Here is a 20,027-nt window from a genome sequence, read left to right as displayed (position 1 = left end):
AAATTTTATTTTTTAACGATTTGTTTAATCATAATATATATTCCTGGGGACTTATATTCTCTGGGGATTACTTGGTGTGCGCTATTCAGCGCGGCAATGCTTTTTGACCAAGCGTAGGTTATAATTTTTTTTTTCATTTGTACTTCTTGTTATCGATCGACTGATGCACAATTGTTATAGCAGACTTGGGCCCCTATGCTAACCAGTAGCTACTTGGTTTTCCTCTACAATCACTTGTAGCATTTAGCGCAGTCTAAGATGGAAGCCGGTTAATGTTAAGAGATGAAATGAAAAAAAAAAAATAAAGTTCAAGTGCAATCTCTGTTAAATATATACATAACTAGCTGTCCCGGCGAACTTCATACCGCGGACCTTTTTTTTTTCATAAATGTTATATTTTAATACTTATTATTTTATTCCGGACTAACAGAAATCCAAAAAATCAAGTGTCATAAAAATTGGTCCAGCCGTTCGTAACTAACACAACTTCCTTTTATATACATAATATAAGATATTTACCACAGCAAAGAGAAGGTATCAAAAAAATTAATTGCGATATATGAGAGTATGTAAGTAAGCGGTGAAAGCCTGGTGGTTAGGACTTCGGCTTCACTTTTTGGGGCCGAGTTCGAATCCCAGCAAGTGCCATAATATTAATTAGTTATTTTATAAGCAATTCAAAATATCACTTGCTTCCCCAGAAACCCGCACGCCTGAGAGTTCTCCATAATGTTCTAGAAGGCGTGAGGAGTACACCTATCCGCACCTATCCGCACTGGGCCAGTGGTCAGTGGCGTGCACTGGGTTTCTTACCAGGGTATGCATACAGCAGGAAAATTGCATAATGGAAAAAATCCTCCTCTAATACGGGCTATATTTCAATTTTAGGGTATGCAGTGCTTTTGTGCATGTATGAAGGGCACGCCACTGCCAGTGGTGGACTACGCTCTAAACCTCCATTGTGGGAGGAGACCCGTGCCTTGCAGTGGGTTGGTCGATATGATGATCATGATATGAAAGCATTGCGTTAGTCACGTAGTTCATACCTTTATTGCGAAACACGTATCAAAAACATAGGAAATTACCCAATTGCTACTAAGTCACTGGGGCATTTCGTTACGGTTCAAGTTGTTTTACGATCGGCCCATATCAAACCTGTTTGATTCTAATTAAACTATATTCAATGTATCACTTTCTGTTGCTTCTATGAATAATATATGAAATATTTGGACGTCTGTCAGTCGTGAAGAAAAATTATAATTGTAATAATTATGTCGATCGCACGTTGCACACGTAAAATATTTTTACGCTTAAAAGAACTTGCTTAGTATTGGCGCTTCTCTTATAGTGTGTCCTGTCTGTAATGACATACGGAGCCGAGACGTGGACACTGACAGTCGACCTGATCCACAGATTTGAAGTCGCGCAACGCGCAATGGAGCGAGCTATGTCGGGAGTCTCTCTTCGGGATAGAATTCGCAACGACGAAATTCGCAGAAGAAGCAAGGTCACCGACATAGCTCAAAGGATAAGCAAGTTGAAGTGGCAGTGGGCGGGCATGTCTATCGTAGGACCGATGGCCGTTGGGGCAGACGTGTTCTAGAGTAGAGACCGCGAATCGGTAAGCGCAGTGTGGGACGACCTCCAGCCCGCTGGACAGAAGACCTTAAAAAGACGGCTGGAAGCGTGGAGGACCGTGTGTGGTGGCGCGCTCTTGGAAAGGCCTATGTTCAGTAGTGGACGCTTGTAGGCTGTTGATTATGATGATGAAAAGAACTTAGTATGAAACCTAATCTATCTATCATCTACAGTCTACAATATCCATTGTTTTTTTTACCACATTGGTAAAAAAAACAATGGATATTGTAGACACATATAAAACTAAATAGACTAAAATATTTTCAAGCGTCAGGTTCCCAAGTCACAACTATTAGAGTTCTACTGCTGCTACAGTAAATAGACGTAATACTACGTAGTAGTTACTGTAGCAGCAGTAGAACTCTGATAGTTGTGACTTGGGAACCTGACGCTTGAAAATATTTTAGTCTATTTAGTTTTATATGTGTATAAACACAGGTATGAATTGACTCAGAAAAATTGTTTTCTCTTGTTAAACAAACTCTTGATCTCAAAAGTTGACCGTCAAAACCAATATTTATATTATTTTCAGGTTTACCCGCCTGCACTTAGTCTCTTTTATAAGACTTATTATTGTTTATAAGTAGATTTCTTAGCTCATAAAGCAGCCTTCATTATCATCATCAACAGCTTATAATAGTCCACTGCTGGACTAAAGGCCTCTCCCACCGGGAGGATTTTATGAAAATCCGTTCAGCAGTTTTTGCGTAAAAGAGTAACAAAAATCCATACATCCATCCATCCGTACAAATGTTCGTATTAATATTAGTAAGATTAATGACTATTACTCACGACATGACAGCGTCTATAATATTATTTTTGCTCTTTTTTTTCATTGTGTTTTTATATTCCTTCCTGTATAATTGAGGTAGGCTGACTACTGAAACACAGTTTATACTAGTTCAGTAGTCAATGAACAATTGTATTGTTTTACAATTACACATAGGTATTTTGCGATGTAAATATACCTACCTAACAACTAACCTATAAATATTATACATCTAAATAACTTGTGAAGTTTTTACAATTTTGTATTTTTGTAGTTGCTATGTGTACAATATGTAATTAAATAAATAAATATTCCTGTCCCACATGCAGAATCAAAATTGATCTTAGAATTGACCTTTCACTTATATAACTGTTGTAATGCATAACCACTAAATATCTCTTACATTACTTTACTACAATAAAACTACGAAGGTCGTTTACCTACATTTGTAAACATTTTTTTTTATATTTAAATCAGTGTAAACACCTTTTATACCTAAAATAAACTATTATTATTCCTACATTTCAAGTCAGCCATTTGCGTTACCTACCTACTCTATTTGAGAGCGTTATCTTGAGTAAACCTTTTCTATATATTTCCCTTTCTTATTTATTAAATTCTATCTACTTACTTATTTGAAGAAGTAATTTTTTTTAAGTATGTTTCATAAATTTAAATTTTCCCGAAATTATCAAGTTATTGATTAAATTCACGTCAAAGGCAAAATTATTGATATTAAAATATAATAGTTAGGTGTACTATCATAATGAAATAAAGGCCTTGATTTCGCAACTGTTTACGCAAGACAACAACGGGTAGTAGGTATTATAAAGTCGTGACGTAAATTTATATCGCCGAGACCAACATAAACATTGTCTTTCAATGGAACAAAGATTATGGTTACGACGAAATGTCATTTTTAGCCGCAGGTAAATTTGGAAATTTACACTCGTACGTATTGTGGCTAGAGATTATAAAGCTCTTAACCCAAAAATTAAGGCTCATAAAATTTAAAGTACAACTTTAAACCATTAGGTATTTAACTTTAGTTTGTGAAGATAAATTAGTAATGTTAGGATTTGTTCTAATAATGGACTGTAACGTAAATACATATAGAAGTATACTTTTTAGTGGGATCAATACATTTACCTCCCTATTGATAAACGTGTGTTGTAGTGTTTTGTCTCGTTTTGACATTTAAAAGATGCTGTCTGTTAAAGTGTGACAAAACAATGAGTAACTTGAAAACTAAGACAAATTAATGTGTTCACAAATAATAAGTAGTTATTGACAGACCAAGCAGATGACACACCTAATGGTTTGTGAAAACCATCGCCTATATCCAGGGGAAAACTTCGCAGGGCGTGCAAGGAACGCATGTAGGTGTTAAGCCTCGTCGCCATGTGTATGTAATTACATCGGCAACCCACGTTCTTCGAACCGGAACACAGAATTGCAACAACACTGCTTAGCGGCAGTCAATAGATAGTAGTAGGTACTTCCCCGAACGAGCTCTGTCACAAAAAGCTCTGCTAACAGTAATCTGCTCTGCTAATAGAAAAGTCCTATTATAGTATAAAGGACTACGTAATCGATGAAAAAGCTTGGGTGTAAATTATTGCTCTAACCAGGTTGCTCTTCTAATAATTTAAAATGTCATTTTTTTATAAAAACACCTGGCTAAGCTTGTTGTGGGCTTCTTCTTAGACCAGGACGCGTTTGGAACCCTCGTAGATTTAGTTTTAAGTTTATGAATGTGTTATCAAAATTAAGCTTAATTTGTTATACTCCGCGAAAAGCAGGAGAATCTGTGTGGTGTAATTTATAATTTCTCCAATCCTAGCAAATTAAGCTTAATTTTGATAATATATCATGGATTTCCGCAAAGTAACGCCTGCTTCTATCCAATATTTACGAATGTGGTTATCGCAATCATCTCACTACCGTGTAATTCTTAAGTACGCATTAAACGTGCCACCTATGGGCCTACTTGAATATAGATATTTTTGACTTTGACTTTAAATAATTTTATAATACTCGTATTCTCCAACAAGGTAAACATTGTAAAACCATTATAAAATGATGCTCAATTTTTCTATCCGCTTATGCAAGCGATTACATAACAGTACACAGTACCTAGAAGCAGTAAATAAAGTGGCCTGATAGACAACTAGGTAATTACTCGTTGATATGTGTCGGCAATGTGTGTCGAGGCGGTGGATGCTTTAATACGGCCTCGTTGACCAATACATTTTACAAAACTACCTATGCTATTACGGCAGAATATGACCTAAAGCGAAACTGAGTCAGCAAAACAAAAATTTAAAAGATTTCGCTGCGAGATTCGTTTAATGATACCTAATTATTAACCCTAGTGCAAAACTGTTTTGTTCCCTATATCTAACGCTCTCGTTAAAAATAATTCAAAAAAATAAATAAATTAGGGTTTGGAACAAGTCTCAACAATTTTTAGAGTTCTGGGCTGTCCCCAAATACGGACGGCAGAGTGGCGCAGTGGGCAGTGACCCTGCTTTCTGAGTCCAAGGCCGTGGGTTCGATTCCCACAACTGGAAAATTTGTGTGATGAAGATGAATGTTTTTCAGTGTCTGGGTGTTTATCTGTATATTATAAGTATTTATGTGTATTATATTCATAAAAAAATATTCATCAGCTATCTCAGTACCCATAACACAAGCTACGCTTACTTTGGGGCTAGATGGCGATGTGTGTATTGTCGTAGTATTTTTATTTTATTTATTTATTTACTTTAGTGCATGTAATTATTATTATTTAAATCGGTCTAAAATTGACAATCGGCAATCGGCAATCTCAAACTACATTTATGGGCCTTCATCGAAGGTGGTATTAGAGATACCAAGCTATTTGGCCAATTTTTATCTGCAACTATACCAGTGGCGTGCACAGGCTTTCTGACCAGGGTATGCATAAAGCAGGTACATGGCATAAAATGGAAAAATTCCCCTCCAATACGGGCTATATGAAAATAATTTGGGAATGCAGTGCTTTTGTGCATGTATGAAGTGCACGCCACTGAAGTATACTCACTTAAGTCGTGCAAACTCTACCTATCTATAGACGCCAGTTACTCGCACCAGCTACTGCAGGGCCTAGCACAGGCAGGAAAAGAAAATTATATTCCTCTATTATATCCCCCGAAAAGGGACGTTTACCCTCGTCTATTATTACACATATATTATTTGGATATTATGTCCACTTGTGCGCCAGTACTCTGAGAGTTGATACAGCCGTGGAAGAAGATTTTTATCTTTTCGCCGGGGAGATAATTGTCTCCTGCCCATGCTAGCCGGACAAAAAGTTATATCCATATGCTACTTGCACAAGTTAGTTGTGCAAGCGATATGCACATGCTATTTTCATGCTGGGGCTAAAACAAAACTTGCACGATGTTTCTGGGATATCAATCGCAGCTTCTGATTGTGTTAGACCGTAGTTTTTTATCCATGCACAACAATTCGCATGCAATCGATTGAACGAATCACCCGTGAATGGGGTCCTTTAGACCGCATCAACTATAAAATGCAATGATTGGTAATAATACTGAAACACGATCTTGTCTTAGGTATCAACTTCGAGCAAATCATAAAAATAACAACGCTGTGATATCACTGTGGGATTTATAAGAGCAGGCACATTCGTCTCGCTTTATGCCCGCCAGTTTTATAAAAAGAGAAATATCTGCATGGTTGTGACATAGCGCTTCCGTCATCGTGGCCATGACGCATTTGTGTCAGACCTTCCTAGAATGAAACAGTACTGTGGGCAGTGAAAGGATTGAAAATTCAAATATCATGAACTACTACGTGACATGTACCTATGTCGTAAAGTATCGCACGAACCTCTTGGGCAATGTTGGCGAGTTTCTCAAGTCTTTGTTTTACAATGTAGTTTACGAAAAATCTTGGAATACGTCGGAATACAAATTGTCTGATATGTGTGATGAATGCAGATCAAAGTTACGATAGTGGAATGTCTCAGTCTGGAAAGACCTTCGTATATTGTTTCAATCATCGCTTGAGTTCTCCATTTCAATCACAGAACTAATAACATACAGAAGCCGAGTAGGTACACCACCTATATTGAAGCATCAAAACCACTCCACTTTAAAGTTATTTCTCGAACAAACAGTTAGACACTTCAACCATTTAACACTTGAAATTAATTATTTACCCATATAAAAAAAACCCAAAAACATTGAATATAGAAGCGATTAGGTAAACTGTACTATAAACTCGAATTTATTTTACTAGACTATTTTTGTAAAAATAACACGTGACCTTAAAGTAGATAATAGGGAATCGAGACCTTATATATTGCGTGTTACCTTTACTTGATATGATAGCAGTATCAAAAATTATTTCGAAACCTAAATACTCGTAGTGTTTAGGTTTTGAAATTATTATATGACCTATAGAAAGCGATATTTTTAATTGATGGGTATTGTCACAATAATTTAAATTAAAAGTCACGTACAAATTGATAACGTGGCGTACTTTAAATATATTCCGTATATGATGTGTTTAAGACTGGTTGTAACATAAGGATTCAGAGAAGAGTTCCGTAATACGAGACTATAAAAATGTCTAGGGTACTTTCTAGAATTGCATGTAGATGCTAACATACTTAAACAGAACACAGCGTAATTGGAGCATAAATTTTCTCTTCAGCATAATCTACTGTTCAAACTGTTTTTCATATTTATTCAATATCAAAAACTTTTTTAAATAATAGAAGATCAAAACCACTTCTAAGATTTTTTTATAGTATTAATTAGGATAGAAGCGCTTATAGCGCATTGGGTGGAAGCTGGACCTCACCTTCGGGACCGAGTTCGAATCCCAGCACGCACCTCTAACTTTTCTAGGTTATATGTGTTTTAAGTAATTAAAATATCTCAACGGTCAACGGTGAATGGAAACATCGTGAGGAAACCAGCATGCCTGAGAGTTCTACATAATGTTCTCAAAGGTGTGTGGAGTCCACCAATCTGTACTGGGCCAGCGTGGTGGACTACGACCTTAACCCCTTCTTATTGTGGAAGGAGACCCGTGCTCTATAGTGGGCCGGTAGTGGGTTGATGTGATGATGATGATGAATCAGGATTTGTTTCCCGAATAATAAGCTAGTACAAGCTGTGTTACAGCACTTAGTATTCTAAATTAGTAACTCTTTATGAACGAGAGAACGATGTTGAATGATTGTAAATTTCTGACATTACATTTCCTCTTCACAAGTGGTGTAGACGACAATTTCAAGTCCCCACCGATGAAAGAAGAATAGGACGTTGCACGCCCATTGAATTTGCATAAGTGTCTCGGGTCAATACCCGCTTTTAACTGTTTGTTTCTTATGTAGGTACCTACCGACCTATTTGTTTGTATTCACTTTAGGACTTTTAATTTTTTTGAAGTAAAACTTCTTTAGGCGCGACTAGGGAGTAACTCAGATTTTTTTGTGTAGTTTCCGCTATTTAAAAATAATAATTTAGATTGGTCGTAAGTATATCTCGTATACTCAACGCTTCTTTATTTATACGCTAGCTAGTGGCAAATATGATAATCAATCAGGATTATTTATTTCTAATATTTTCAAACGGATCTAAAGTAGTGAGTAGCAAAGTGAATAAAAATTCAACAGTTTAAAAAAAAAATTAAATCGCAAAGTTTTTTGAAAATCTCTAAATAGACTTCTTTATTTAATAAAATGTATGTTATAAATGTATGATAAAAATGCGTTATAAAGGCTTAAGTGTGCTTAAGGTTAATATTTCTTACAGTGATTCTTAACTAATAATATCTTACAGGGATTCTTAACTAATATTAACTTTTGAAAATTTTGAAAAAGTCTAAAGATCTATGTAAATGTCTTACTATTAAACGACCCTAATAATACACCGGGTAGATAAGACCAATTTGTGATAAACACTACTATCACGGTGTTATATCAAAAACTTTGTTATTTCAAGTGTTAACTACTAAGGAAGAAAGCAACTGCCCCGTGTAAATAAAGGAACTATACCGAACCATTTTTTACAAAACAATCTTAAAATAGATAGTGTTCTAAAATCACTGTTCAAGTTATTGACCGTGAGATCTAAACAACATGTCTCATTAAACGAGCACCAAAATATAAATAGAATGGTAAAAAAGAGGCGTTTTGTAACGAACTCAAAAGTCAGATACCTGTCGAAAGCAAAATTCGAAAATGTAAAATAGTATTTCTATACTTTAGAAGATATATTCGTCAAGCGATGACTTGTGTGATTGACATCGTAAATTTAAAGGCAAACGTAACCTAACATTCTAGTTATTTGTAAAAGAAAACAAAAAATGTACAGTATTTTCTAATGAAGATTTTGGGTTAACGAATGAAGTAAAAGTCGGTTCTAATTTAGCATTTTGCGTAGGTTTCGAAAGGTCAATGAATTAAATGCATGCATGCTTAATCAATGTGGGTGAGTCAGATAGAGTTATATCTTGTATAGTATAGTTATTTCTTTGTACATTCAATTTACCTCGATATGTCTATTTAGCATGCTAGACTTGTAAAATTTGCTGATAAGGAAATGAGATACCAAACACAGTAACCACATTGTTGCAGATCTTAAAACCGGTCTTTCTCGCGAACTTGAGTGTATCTTATTTGAATATATGTGTTTTAGATTTTCTTTTCCGAAACTAAAATAGGCACAATAATTTTACTTTCTTTTATAGTGATACGACTGGCGAAGCGAGCAGATGGCCATCTGATGGTAGGTGAAAAACCATCGACGAAGCGACACTTCGCAGGGCATGCAAAGAATACGTCCTACAGAGTGCAGTACTGTGTCCATCAACGGTAGGTCCTAAGCCTCATGAGACCCAATTCCACTGGTGACCAAGGCTTTCAGCCCGGAATACAGTATATACTACGATTTACTACGACAATACACACATCGCCATCTAGCCCCAAAGTAAGCGTAGCATGTGTTATGGGTACTAAGATGACTGATGAATATTTTTTTTATGAATAACATACATAAATACTTATAAAATACATATAAACACCCAGGCACTGAAAAACATTCCTGTTCATCACACAAACATTTTCCAGTAGTGGGAAATAAGCATGGCAGTAGGATTAACCTGGACAAGCTCTGTATCTTTAAGCTAGCTACTACTAACTTTTGCTAGGTCAAAGAAAAAGAGAAATGGAAGTCGACGAGTAATATAAAATGTTCTCACCTCTTGAGGAAATCTGTGTATTCAGCTTGGCGGATGAGCCCAGTCCTCATCATAATGGTTTGGAAGCATTGTCTTTCAATAGCCCATAGACGACAATCAGTCGCAGCCTTGATAGTGGCGGTTCTCTTGCAATTGTATAAGATCGCCAACTCGCCGAAGACCTTCCCGGGTGCCATTGTACTGAGGTACTTGTTCTCGCGGGATACTTCCACTCGACCCTCTGATGACAAAAATAATCTCACTTAAATATAGATTAAAAAAATATCACACATCTATCTTAATACCTTTAAACGAGAAATTCTATATGTAAATATATCCTCTCATCACCTGCATCTCGGAAACGATCCATAGATTTTCATGAAATCAGAAGACAACAACAGATGGAGTCTAGATGATTATTTTTTCCCATTTTATTCAAAAAATCAGAAGACCCCGGTTCGACTTCAGCACGGCTAGCAAAGATTTTCTCTCCGGGGAAAGGTTAAAAATTTATCTTCTACCAAAGCTTTATCAACTCTCAGAGCATGGCGATCAAGTGGACATTATCCAAATAATAAATAAATAAATATACTACGACAATATACACATCGTCATCCAGCCCCAAAGAAAGCATAGCTTGTATTATGGGTACTAAGATGACTGATGAATAATTATATAAATAATATACATAAATACTTATAATATATAGATAAACACCCAGGCACTGAAAAACATTAATGTTCATCACACAAACATTGTCCAGTTGTGGGAATTGAACCCACGGTCTTTGCTCAGAAAGCAGGGTCGCTGCCCACTGCGCCAATCGGCCGTCAAATAAAATATTATGGTACAAATAATATATTATGGTAATATTAAAAGGGGTAAACTTCTCCTATTCCCTGTTCCCGTGCTTTAGCAGGTTGACACGTCAATCATACACCTTGTCAGGGATATAATGGGGGGGATATAATTTTTGTCTCCTGCCTGTGCTAGCCCTCTAGATGATTTTCCCCCCTTTTTGCTCGGATTTTTTTTGATTTGCCATTAATATTTAGATTTACCAAAACCGAGCAAAGCATTCATCCAGGTAGGTACTAGGAACAGCTAGTAGCAACCGAAGTTCAAACAAATCTATAATAAGTATTATAATTATTCGTTTAAGTAAATATTAATAAACCCAATAAATAGTATATAGTATGTAAGTAAATCTTAATAGGTAATTGCTTGTTTAGATTTATTAATGAAAAATTTAAATAAAACTTAAACGGAACGGTCGTCAAATTTAAAAATAACGGAATTGTTTATTGACACAGCCATAAGTGTTCAAGGCTAATGCTAACACAGAGGCTAATCGTTTCTCACGATGACTCATAACCAGTCTCGTTAGAAAACATGACAGGATATTGCAAAAAGTTTCATACTAAGCTAATCTCACAAGTACTGCAACTTGACAAGCAAAATGAAATATAAATGGATCACAGGGAAACAGTACAATATTTTCAGTACATTAAATGAAAGTTAATTAGTGATGTGAGCCTAGTGGAGCCTAGTAGAAGCCTATTTACTCTTAATAAACTACCCATTGAAATCTTGGAGATGCCTCTTAAAAAGTTCAAAGTTTGTATTAAACGTAAGCTTATAGAAAAGTCCTACTTATTATAGTATAAAGGACTACGTAATCGATAAAAAAGCTTGGGTGTGAATTATTGCTCTTACCAGGTTGCTCTTCTAATAATTTTAAATGACATTGTGAGATGGTGATAGCAAAAAAAAAAAACACCCGGCTAAGTTTGTTGTGGGCTTCTTCTTAGACCAGGATGCGTTTGGAACCCTCTTAGCTTTAGTTTTAACTTTACGAATGTGGTTATCGCCACTACCGTGTAATTCTTATGTCTACGCATTAAAAGTGCCACCTATGGGCCTCCTTGAATAAAAAATATTTTTGACTTTGACTTTACTCTTAATTTGAAGATGCATACGTCAAGGGACCAATTGAAAAACACCTTATTAAAAAAACAAGGTATCGGTACTCTGATAAAGCTGCTAAATGTTTGTTATTGTTTTGGAAAGCCAAAACGTGCAAAACAAGCGTATGTTTTACGTGTTGACTGCGATGATGCTCTTTAAGACACTAAACAGGCGAAAAAATAATGTTTGTTAATACATATTTATTTCAAATACATATATCATAATATTTTCATATATTTCATCAGTTCTTAAGTATATCTTTACTTGCCTTAATTGAGTATGTATGAAAGATAGAACAATTGAGTCAAGGTGACAACCGTGCGAATAAACTAAGAGGCGTGTGATACAGTACATTGTTTCTTTATTCTAAATTCAATTTATTATGGTCTGTTAACATATGCAATTTTTTGCCTTTATTAATTGTAGAAAAACTCTACTGTATACTCTACAAATAAGCCCTTGACTGTAATCTGACCTGGTGGTAAGTGATGATGCAGTCTAAGATGGTAGCGGGCTAACCTGTTAGGGAGAATGGTAGTCATACCCCTAATCGGTTTCTACATTTCATCGCACCGGAACACTATGTCTCCCACCAGACCAGACCAGGGAAAAATCAAAAATTTACAAATTTCCAAAGTGCCCCTGCCAGGAATCGAACCCTTGCCCTTCTACTTAAGTTCACAGCGCTCACCGTTGCGCCAGAAAGGTCGTTAAAGTCAAATACAAAGAATTGGCTATTAGCTTTGGTAGTAGAAACTTTAGACAGACGTTTCAAAAGTAAACGCACCTAACAAAATAATAGTTGATTGTTAAGCGATTGTAAAAACTACTCATGCCCGCGATGTTCGTACGTTTGTGGAATTCGGAGGTTTTTCTTATCTATTACCAGGTAAATAAGGTCAAATTACGGTAAAACCCATTTATTGAAAATCTGTTACAATTTCAATACTAACTTAAAGTTGGTCACCTGAATACTACTTAAGTTTACTCGATCTGTGCATTCATATTATAATTATATTGATTATAATACAGTAACATTTTTACTTGATATGACTTAATTAAAAGTTAGTATTATTATATAAACCATTTTTCTTTTTACTATCAGGACCTTGCTAAATATTTATAAAGATAACATAATGTCACAACTTCATGGTGAATTGTAACATTTTAGTATAGCTTATGGGCAATAATCTGGCGTCATTTAAAATGAAATTTAAATTTTCGTGGAAGTTTTCCATCGTAGATAATAGTATTGAAAGAGCTTGTTTCGTTAAACATTAAAAAAATATATCACTCAATGCAAAATATTACACCCTATAGGCATGACCAAATTAAGTAAACTAAAAACTATAACAACCACAGCAAATTTTACCATTATAAATTGTCAATTTATCTTAAAGAAAAATGCAAGCTCGAAAATCGAACATAAGCCCAAAGCAATAGATATCAATATTTAAAATAGATGCGATCAAAGTACAGATCACTGAGGCACCTACGTTAGGAACGTTGAGCAAAACGAAGGCAAATAACTGATTTCGCATATGAAAGTGTTTCAAGGCGACGCGCATAATATTACGGGTTGAAAGTTCAAAATGTGCTACATTGTAGTTGTAAATGTTTTATTGACGTTACTTCATTCACAAAAAAACTAAACTTCATTGATATTACGATACTATGTTCACTAAGATAATATACCAATGTACTTGAAGAATCCGCCTGTTTCGGCAATCTAATTTACGATCGTTAACATAATCTAATTTGAACAACAGAAATGTGTGTTCGGATATGAAATGAATGAATGAAATGCACACGAAAAATAACAACAATAATATAAGGATTAGGATCAACAAATACGATTTCAAGAATTTGGGCTGACAAATTATTTATTGAGAATAGGGTTAATTAATTGAACAATATTCATTCTTCTTCTACGCTTGCATGATTAACTTTAAAAGTAGGCCAATTGAAACTAGTTTTAATTAATGCGCGCAAGTAGATTCGTTGAGCAACGTTCTAATAAATATTTCGAATGTTTATTCTAACTTGCTCTTATATTGCATATATTTCTGAATTTGGATTTTGAAAAAATAAAAGTAACATATACTCATGTTCGAACTATATATATTAACTCATTACATATAACATTAAAACATACTTATTCTATCTTGTTATGAGGCCCGCTTCAGGGAATGCACTTTGACCCTCCAAGATCTTTTGTGCTCAATAGATCCTTGAGCGTGCTTCAGTTTTTTCGTGCTACCATACTCCCTAACAGGTTAGCCCGCTACCATCTCAGACTGCATCATCAATTACCACCAGGTGAAGTGCAGTCAAGGGCTTAATTGTAGTGGAATAAAAAAAAAACATAAAATGAATTACAGGTCTTTAACTTAAAGATGTAAGCATAAACTCAAATTTATTTTTCCGTACACTCAGCCGTTGACAAAGTTTTGAATAGTTTATACTTGAATAGTGATAAGACAAAACAGAAATAATCAAAAACAAAAAGAATATAACAAAACTACCCAATTAACTACTAAAACGAGATAAGTTTAAGTTAAAATAGGCGTAGTCTTAAAGTTTCAACTAGATCCACCTTAAGTTTTTAAGTGGTACATTTTAATAATTTTCAGTGCATTTAAAGATATCTGATAATGTTAAAATCGTATCACGCCCGAAATACATTTTCTTACGTAAAATTTGATATAATATCTTCATAAAATTTAATGATAAAGGAATTAATGGACCATTTATGCTGTCAAATAAGTTGATCGATTTCTAAGTTTTAAATAAAATTACTATAAATAAAAAGTTAGAAAACTTTAACCAAATAACATCAACTTTTATGGAATTAGATAAGTAAGCTTCGCTCTGATTTGTAACCAATTATGAACCATCTCATCTATATAAATATATGTCTGTGTACCAGCCATCTGATCTAAATATAGTTCACTAAATCCAGTATTACTAAATTATGTGCATAATTGTTATCACGATCAGATAATTCTTTAAAGTTTCTAAGTGCATACATACTTAATGACACAAAATATGCAAGTACTCCAAAGAGTACGCATCTTTGTCGAAAATTAAGATCACCACCTTTGTATGATACGGCGAGTTTGACATAACATAACCGCTACATAATCATCACATGATAAAGATAAGGTTCGCATGATAAAAACGAAAAATATAATTTAGATCATCATATAAGTTTACCTGAATCTCCATTTTTCTGAGAGTCATACGACTTGTTGTCTTCCAAACGGGTAACATCGAGTAATATACCAGCATCAAGTGAAGTTTCAGTAGCTGTACTGTCTCGCTGACAAAGATTTCCGGTTCTCCTTTTACGTGTTCCATAAGTATGTACAGGCACTATAAGTTTTGGTCGAGGAATCGAAAAATCTGAGTCTGAACCACTGGAAGAACTTTTAGCACTACGCGAATAAACACCATTAGTATTAGGAACACGTTCTTCAGAAATACGATCTTTAGGTGAAGTAAATGATAAAATGTCATTATACCTATCATACCTATCCTCACTTTTCACTCTCACTGTATTGTACAGCTTTCCGTATTTATCCGGTTTAATTTGTCTAGCAACACTTTTAGTCCGATAATCACTTTCTTTTCCTAAATCGACCGAGTGAAACCCATTACTGGTTAAAGGGACAGGTGGAGGCTGACTTCCACGTATCATGCCGTATTGCATTAGTGTCAGCTGCTCGCTCGGAGAGAGATTCCTTTTTGGTTGTGTAACAGTAACGCCATTATACATTTTAGTATCATTTCCTACATTATCGAGATAAGATCGAAGTGGTGCACGTCCTTCGCTTTTCACTCTTAAAGATTTTGAGCGAAAACTAGGTTTAACTTCGTCCACGCGTCCGTTCCGCTTATTCTCAGGTTGCGTTATGTGCTCAGGAAGTTGCTCGCATGTAGATAACGATTCATTAATAGGGTGCATGTATATGCCCAAATCTTCCGCTTCGCTATCCATGTCGAGGTTTTTGTTTCCGGACCTGGGTTTTATTGGGGTTAGGTCCAAAGTTGCCATAGAATTAATTATTTGATACATACTTTCATTGCCGTAGCCACGCATAGTTCCGTTCATCTTAGCATCCCCATTTTCGATTTTTTTTTCCTTCTTTGGATCCTTGTGAATCAACTTAATTTTATCACTGTCCGTATCATTGTTTTGTTGACTAACTCTTGAATAATATTCATAATATGACTCTGAGGCAGGATCAGGAGGTACAGGTCCAGGATCGGGCAGAGGATAGCAATTCTTCTTTGAATCCGCTTTCCTTTGGCGATGCGCATATTTGAGAGAATCTTTTCTCTGTGGCGGAACTGGAGCCTGTCTATCACTAGATCCAAAGGCTTCAATATCCCATTCCGTAAAATTTCGTCTCTTTACTCTTCTCAAAGTCGATGGTTTATAACCATTTGGCATATCTTTAAAACTATAACTATGTTTTAATTTATTTTGCATTAAGAAATTATTGTTCGCTCGTGCTTTTTCTTCAATATCTTGTTGGTATTTCGCTAATTGTGATATGTTTCCGTTAGAAATATTACCATTATAGGTGTTGCCGCGACTTGCACGTGAATATGTGTTGTATTTATCATCTTCTTTTTCCACGCTGCGTCCCACATCTCGACATGATTTGCTTCTAGTTATAGAATTAAATGATGATTTATCCGACTGGTTGTCGTCTTCTGTGTAGCCATTAAGATTGTTGGCCCCAACCCAGTTAGCGGCGTAAACAAGATCCATAGTTCTATCAGTGATAGAAAGCCACGGGTCCTCCATGACCGCTTTTCCTGGATAATGTTTAATTTTCATAATGCTTCAAAATATAAAATTACCCTATCAATCTTGTAACTGTGCAATCTCTGTCTTGACACTTTATCAACACTAAACGATTCTTGATCCATTTTCTTAGTTAATTTAGTCCAATTGTAAGTATCAGGCTTCTTGTGTGAGACTTTGGTGATAATAGCTCATACCTTTAATTATGAAGGTACAATTTTAATAAACAAGACACGACATTTATTAAAATAAAGTAATAACTCTATTAAGCCGTTTATGCCACAACAACTTTTTATAATAGTAACAATTTAAAATACTGCATTATCGGTTATTATAATTTTATCTTTATCTTTGTCAGTACTATGCATTTTGAGATATAGCATTAAACTCGCATTGATATATTGAGTTGTTTAGGTTTTTCTTTTGTTGAGACTTCAGTAAACTGAACATTATGATAGTTTGGTCAAAATTAAGTTATAGCTACAAAACTTAGCTCAAAGTTCTTTTGTTTCCGGCGAAACAAGCAGTAATAATAATTTAACGGAATCGACTGCATATTTAATTGTTCAACACAATATGAAGTTGACATAATTTGTATGAGTACAATATAAGTATGCTGCCTTATTGTGATTCTGGTTAAATAAATCATGAGCTTTGTATTATTCACATTAACAGGGACCCCTATGCAATATTGTTCCTAACCGACCAATTGTTTGAAGTACTGGCTGCAATCAAATAAAATAGATGATAATAATTAAATGAAATATATGACCCCTGTTTGTGTTCGAAAATAATATACTAATGCGTTTATAATTTGTATATAGAAGAAAAATGAGCAAAGGATTTAACCTAAGATATTAACTAATGACGGGACGGGACTAGACGGAAAAGCACCTCAGTGATATTCCGCAGCTTGGGTATTTATATTAGAACTAACCGTAGTAATAAGATATTGGTTCCACAGCTTTTCTAGAGAAAAGAGCTAAAACCAATTTATCATAACTAATAGCTAAATGCTTTGTCTACACATATTGATTAGTCAATAGATTACAGCCAGTAATAAAATGTCCTTTTTAGACCTGCATATACTATGAAGATTATAAGCGATTGCACAGCTGTCGCTTCAACACAACCTTGAAAATAATCTGGTTATAAGCCATTTATAATTGAACATGTTAGTGCCTTGTTTATGCAAATAAACTCGACTTGAAAGTGACACAATAGAAACCTACTTTTTTGCTTATTATTTACCTAAATGCCATAGCTTTTATTAAAAATCAATAAAGCTTCATAACAGGTTCAAGTGGCTCTTAGTATTATTTAAAATTCTATTGTTTTTATTAGCATATCATTATAAAACCTGTATTGATAAGAAGGCATCCTATTATTTCATTTTAACAATATTAATTTGTTAATCAAGTGATGGGGTCGAGCGATGCGCTCGTGTAGTATGACTTCTATTATTCTCCAGCGGTTAAAAGACGACTATACTTTTTCTTTCTACCCCCCTGAGAGCGCCAAAACTCCTATATCTAATAACAATAATTATTACCTAACAGTTACTAACAGTTTATTACCTAACTTGTATTTTATAATGCAACGTAGGAGATCTAAAAACTATAAGTTCCGTCTAAAACTATGATTCCTAGTCAGGATGATTACGATAATGGAATGATCATACGGCAGTAGTAAAATATAATATAAAAACAGCATGGCGTTTACAAGGTTTTTGACTAGGGTAGACATAATTAAGAAACTTGGCAGAAAAGGGCAAAATCTTCTTCCCTTACGAGTGATATGAATTCTTTAGGTTAGGCAGTGCTTTTGTTCATATATGAAGTGCACAGGGATCGTACAGAACTATGATCGAGTTCATCAATTCGTCGAAAGATGAGTTTTTTTTATATTCGCCCTTGACTTCAATTTCAATTGGAATCTAGAAGCAGTCTAAGATGGTAGCGGGCTGACCCTAATCGGTTGCTATGCGGCATCGTACCGAAACGTCAAATCGCTGAAGTTCTAGATAGTTCCCCCTCACAAAACCGCGTTCTTTAACAAAAGTGTCTGTGTGATGGCTATACAAATATATAATAAGTTACCAAAGATCGTAAGGGAAAATAATTTAATTAATTTTAAAAAAGAGTGTTTTAAATTTTTAGTTAACTACACATTTTATAATATTAATGAATTTTATAATTAGTTAAAATATGACATTTAATGTACTAGTTCTAAATAATTAACTTTAGTCTGTAAAATATAAAATCTACACTGTAATTGTTGCACGCCCAAAGAGGCAATATACATTGGGACTTCATACTTATAATTCTATCCAACCTGACCTGTAATATGCAATAAATGAATTTGAATTGAATTGAATTGAATTGAATAAATATCATAAAAACTTCGAACAATATTTGGAAATTGTACTTTCTCTCCTAGAGAGAGGCTAATATATATCAAAAACAAAGCGTTATATTTAATGCTAACACATTATAATTAGTTAATGAGAGAACGTCTTCGATCTTATCACTCCGTACTTACCTCTACTCACAGCTTTTCACTTGTGAGAATAAATATAATATAAACGAAATAACCGTCCATAAGAACGGATGCGTCACGGAAGGTAGGCACGAATTGCACAAACCACCATCCATGAGGAAATAACTGGGGCTCAAGAGTCCATCAAACGCGAACTGTACCTTGTTACGCAATAATTAGATAATGGGCGAGACTTTATTCCGTCCGCACAGTAGCAAGTTTTTAACATTTATTGTTATTGCACTTTCACTGCTGTTTACTGCAATTTGCTAAAGGTGTATATGCACGGTTCAATTTTACCGCTTGATTGATTAGCAACGCTCTTAAAAGTTATTATGGCTACTCGTTTTTCTTGAGTGTCCTGACTATTGGGAGCAAGTGCTCGCAAAATGCGTAACAACAAACACAGCACCATTTTCGACAGCAGATTATAAGGAAAAAGTATTCTCTCAAACACCTAACTAGAAATTGCCCCGAACTAGGATCTCGCATTGTAACTCAAATAACTTCATCTTGTAGACATCCAGAATAAAAATAATTAAAGGAGAATAAACGTAAATTACAGATTCCACTTACGGCCAACCAATAGACGGCTAGACGAACGGAAGGACAAATTCTATAACCTCGCTTCAATCTATCAAATATATAAATAGGTTTAGATTTCATTTTAAAACCTATAACCAAAACAGAGTTTTGTCCTCCGCATTAGAATTCACCAACTCTTCGATCGCATCGTTCCACAGCACTAACAAAAACTATGTAACTACCGTACATAGTTTTATGTTAGTGCAAAAAAAATTTTTTTTTACTGTGTAATAGATGCCCTAACTCGGGTAATTCTTTATTCTTAGTACCTACTTTAGTAAAAATTATCTTTACTCACGACAATTTAAATTAAAAAATGTTTATTTTCGTATCAGTTTACCAAAGTTTACATTACCTACTTATAATGGTATGAAATAACATCGTGAGGAAGTAAATATTTTTTATACGCGTATGGTATCTATCGTGTGCACACCACCTTATAGTAAGCGCAGACTCCGGGCAATGTGATTT

At 34.8% G+C, this 20,027-nt stretch overlaps 1 protein-coding gene across 5 annotated transcripts in view; it reads right to left on the bottom strand.

Moving 5' to 3' along the window:
• LOC120631169 (cGMP-dependent protein kinase, isozyme 2 forms cD4/T1/T3A/T3B) overlaps nucleotides 1–20,027 on the bottom strand; it is a 205,347-nt gene that overhangs the window by 27,506 nt on the left and 157,814 nt on the right. For 3 of the 5 annotated variants that reach the window (XM_039900630.1, XM_039900629.1, XM_039900631.1), the window contains one exon: nucleotides 9,671–9,890. In XM_039900630.1, the coding sequence (XP_039756564.1) occupies nucleotides 9,671–9,890 (220 nt within the window). Of the gene's footprint in view, nucleotides 1–9,670; nucleotides 9,891–14,833; nucleotides 16,631–20,027 lie in introns of all 5 variants that reach the window. The other 2 variants (XM_039900627.1, XM_039900628.1) reach the window with 1 other exon arrangement.

The sequence above is a fragment of the Pararge aegeria genome, chromosome 17 (assembly GCF_905163445.1).
Source record: "Pararge aegeria chromosome 17, ilParAegt1.1, whole genome shotgun sequence".
Classification (NCBI taxonomy): domain Eukaryota; kingdom Metazoa; phylum Arthropoda; class Insecta; order Lepidoptera; family Nymphalidae; genus Pararge; species Pararge aegeria.
The sequence above is the reverse complement of the archived record's forward strand: the minus strand, read 5'-3'. Positions and strand labels throughout refer to the sequence as shown.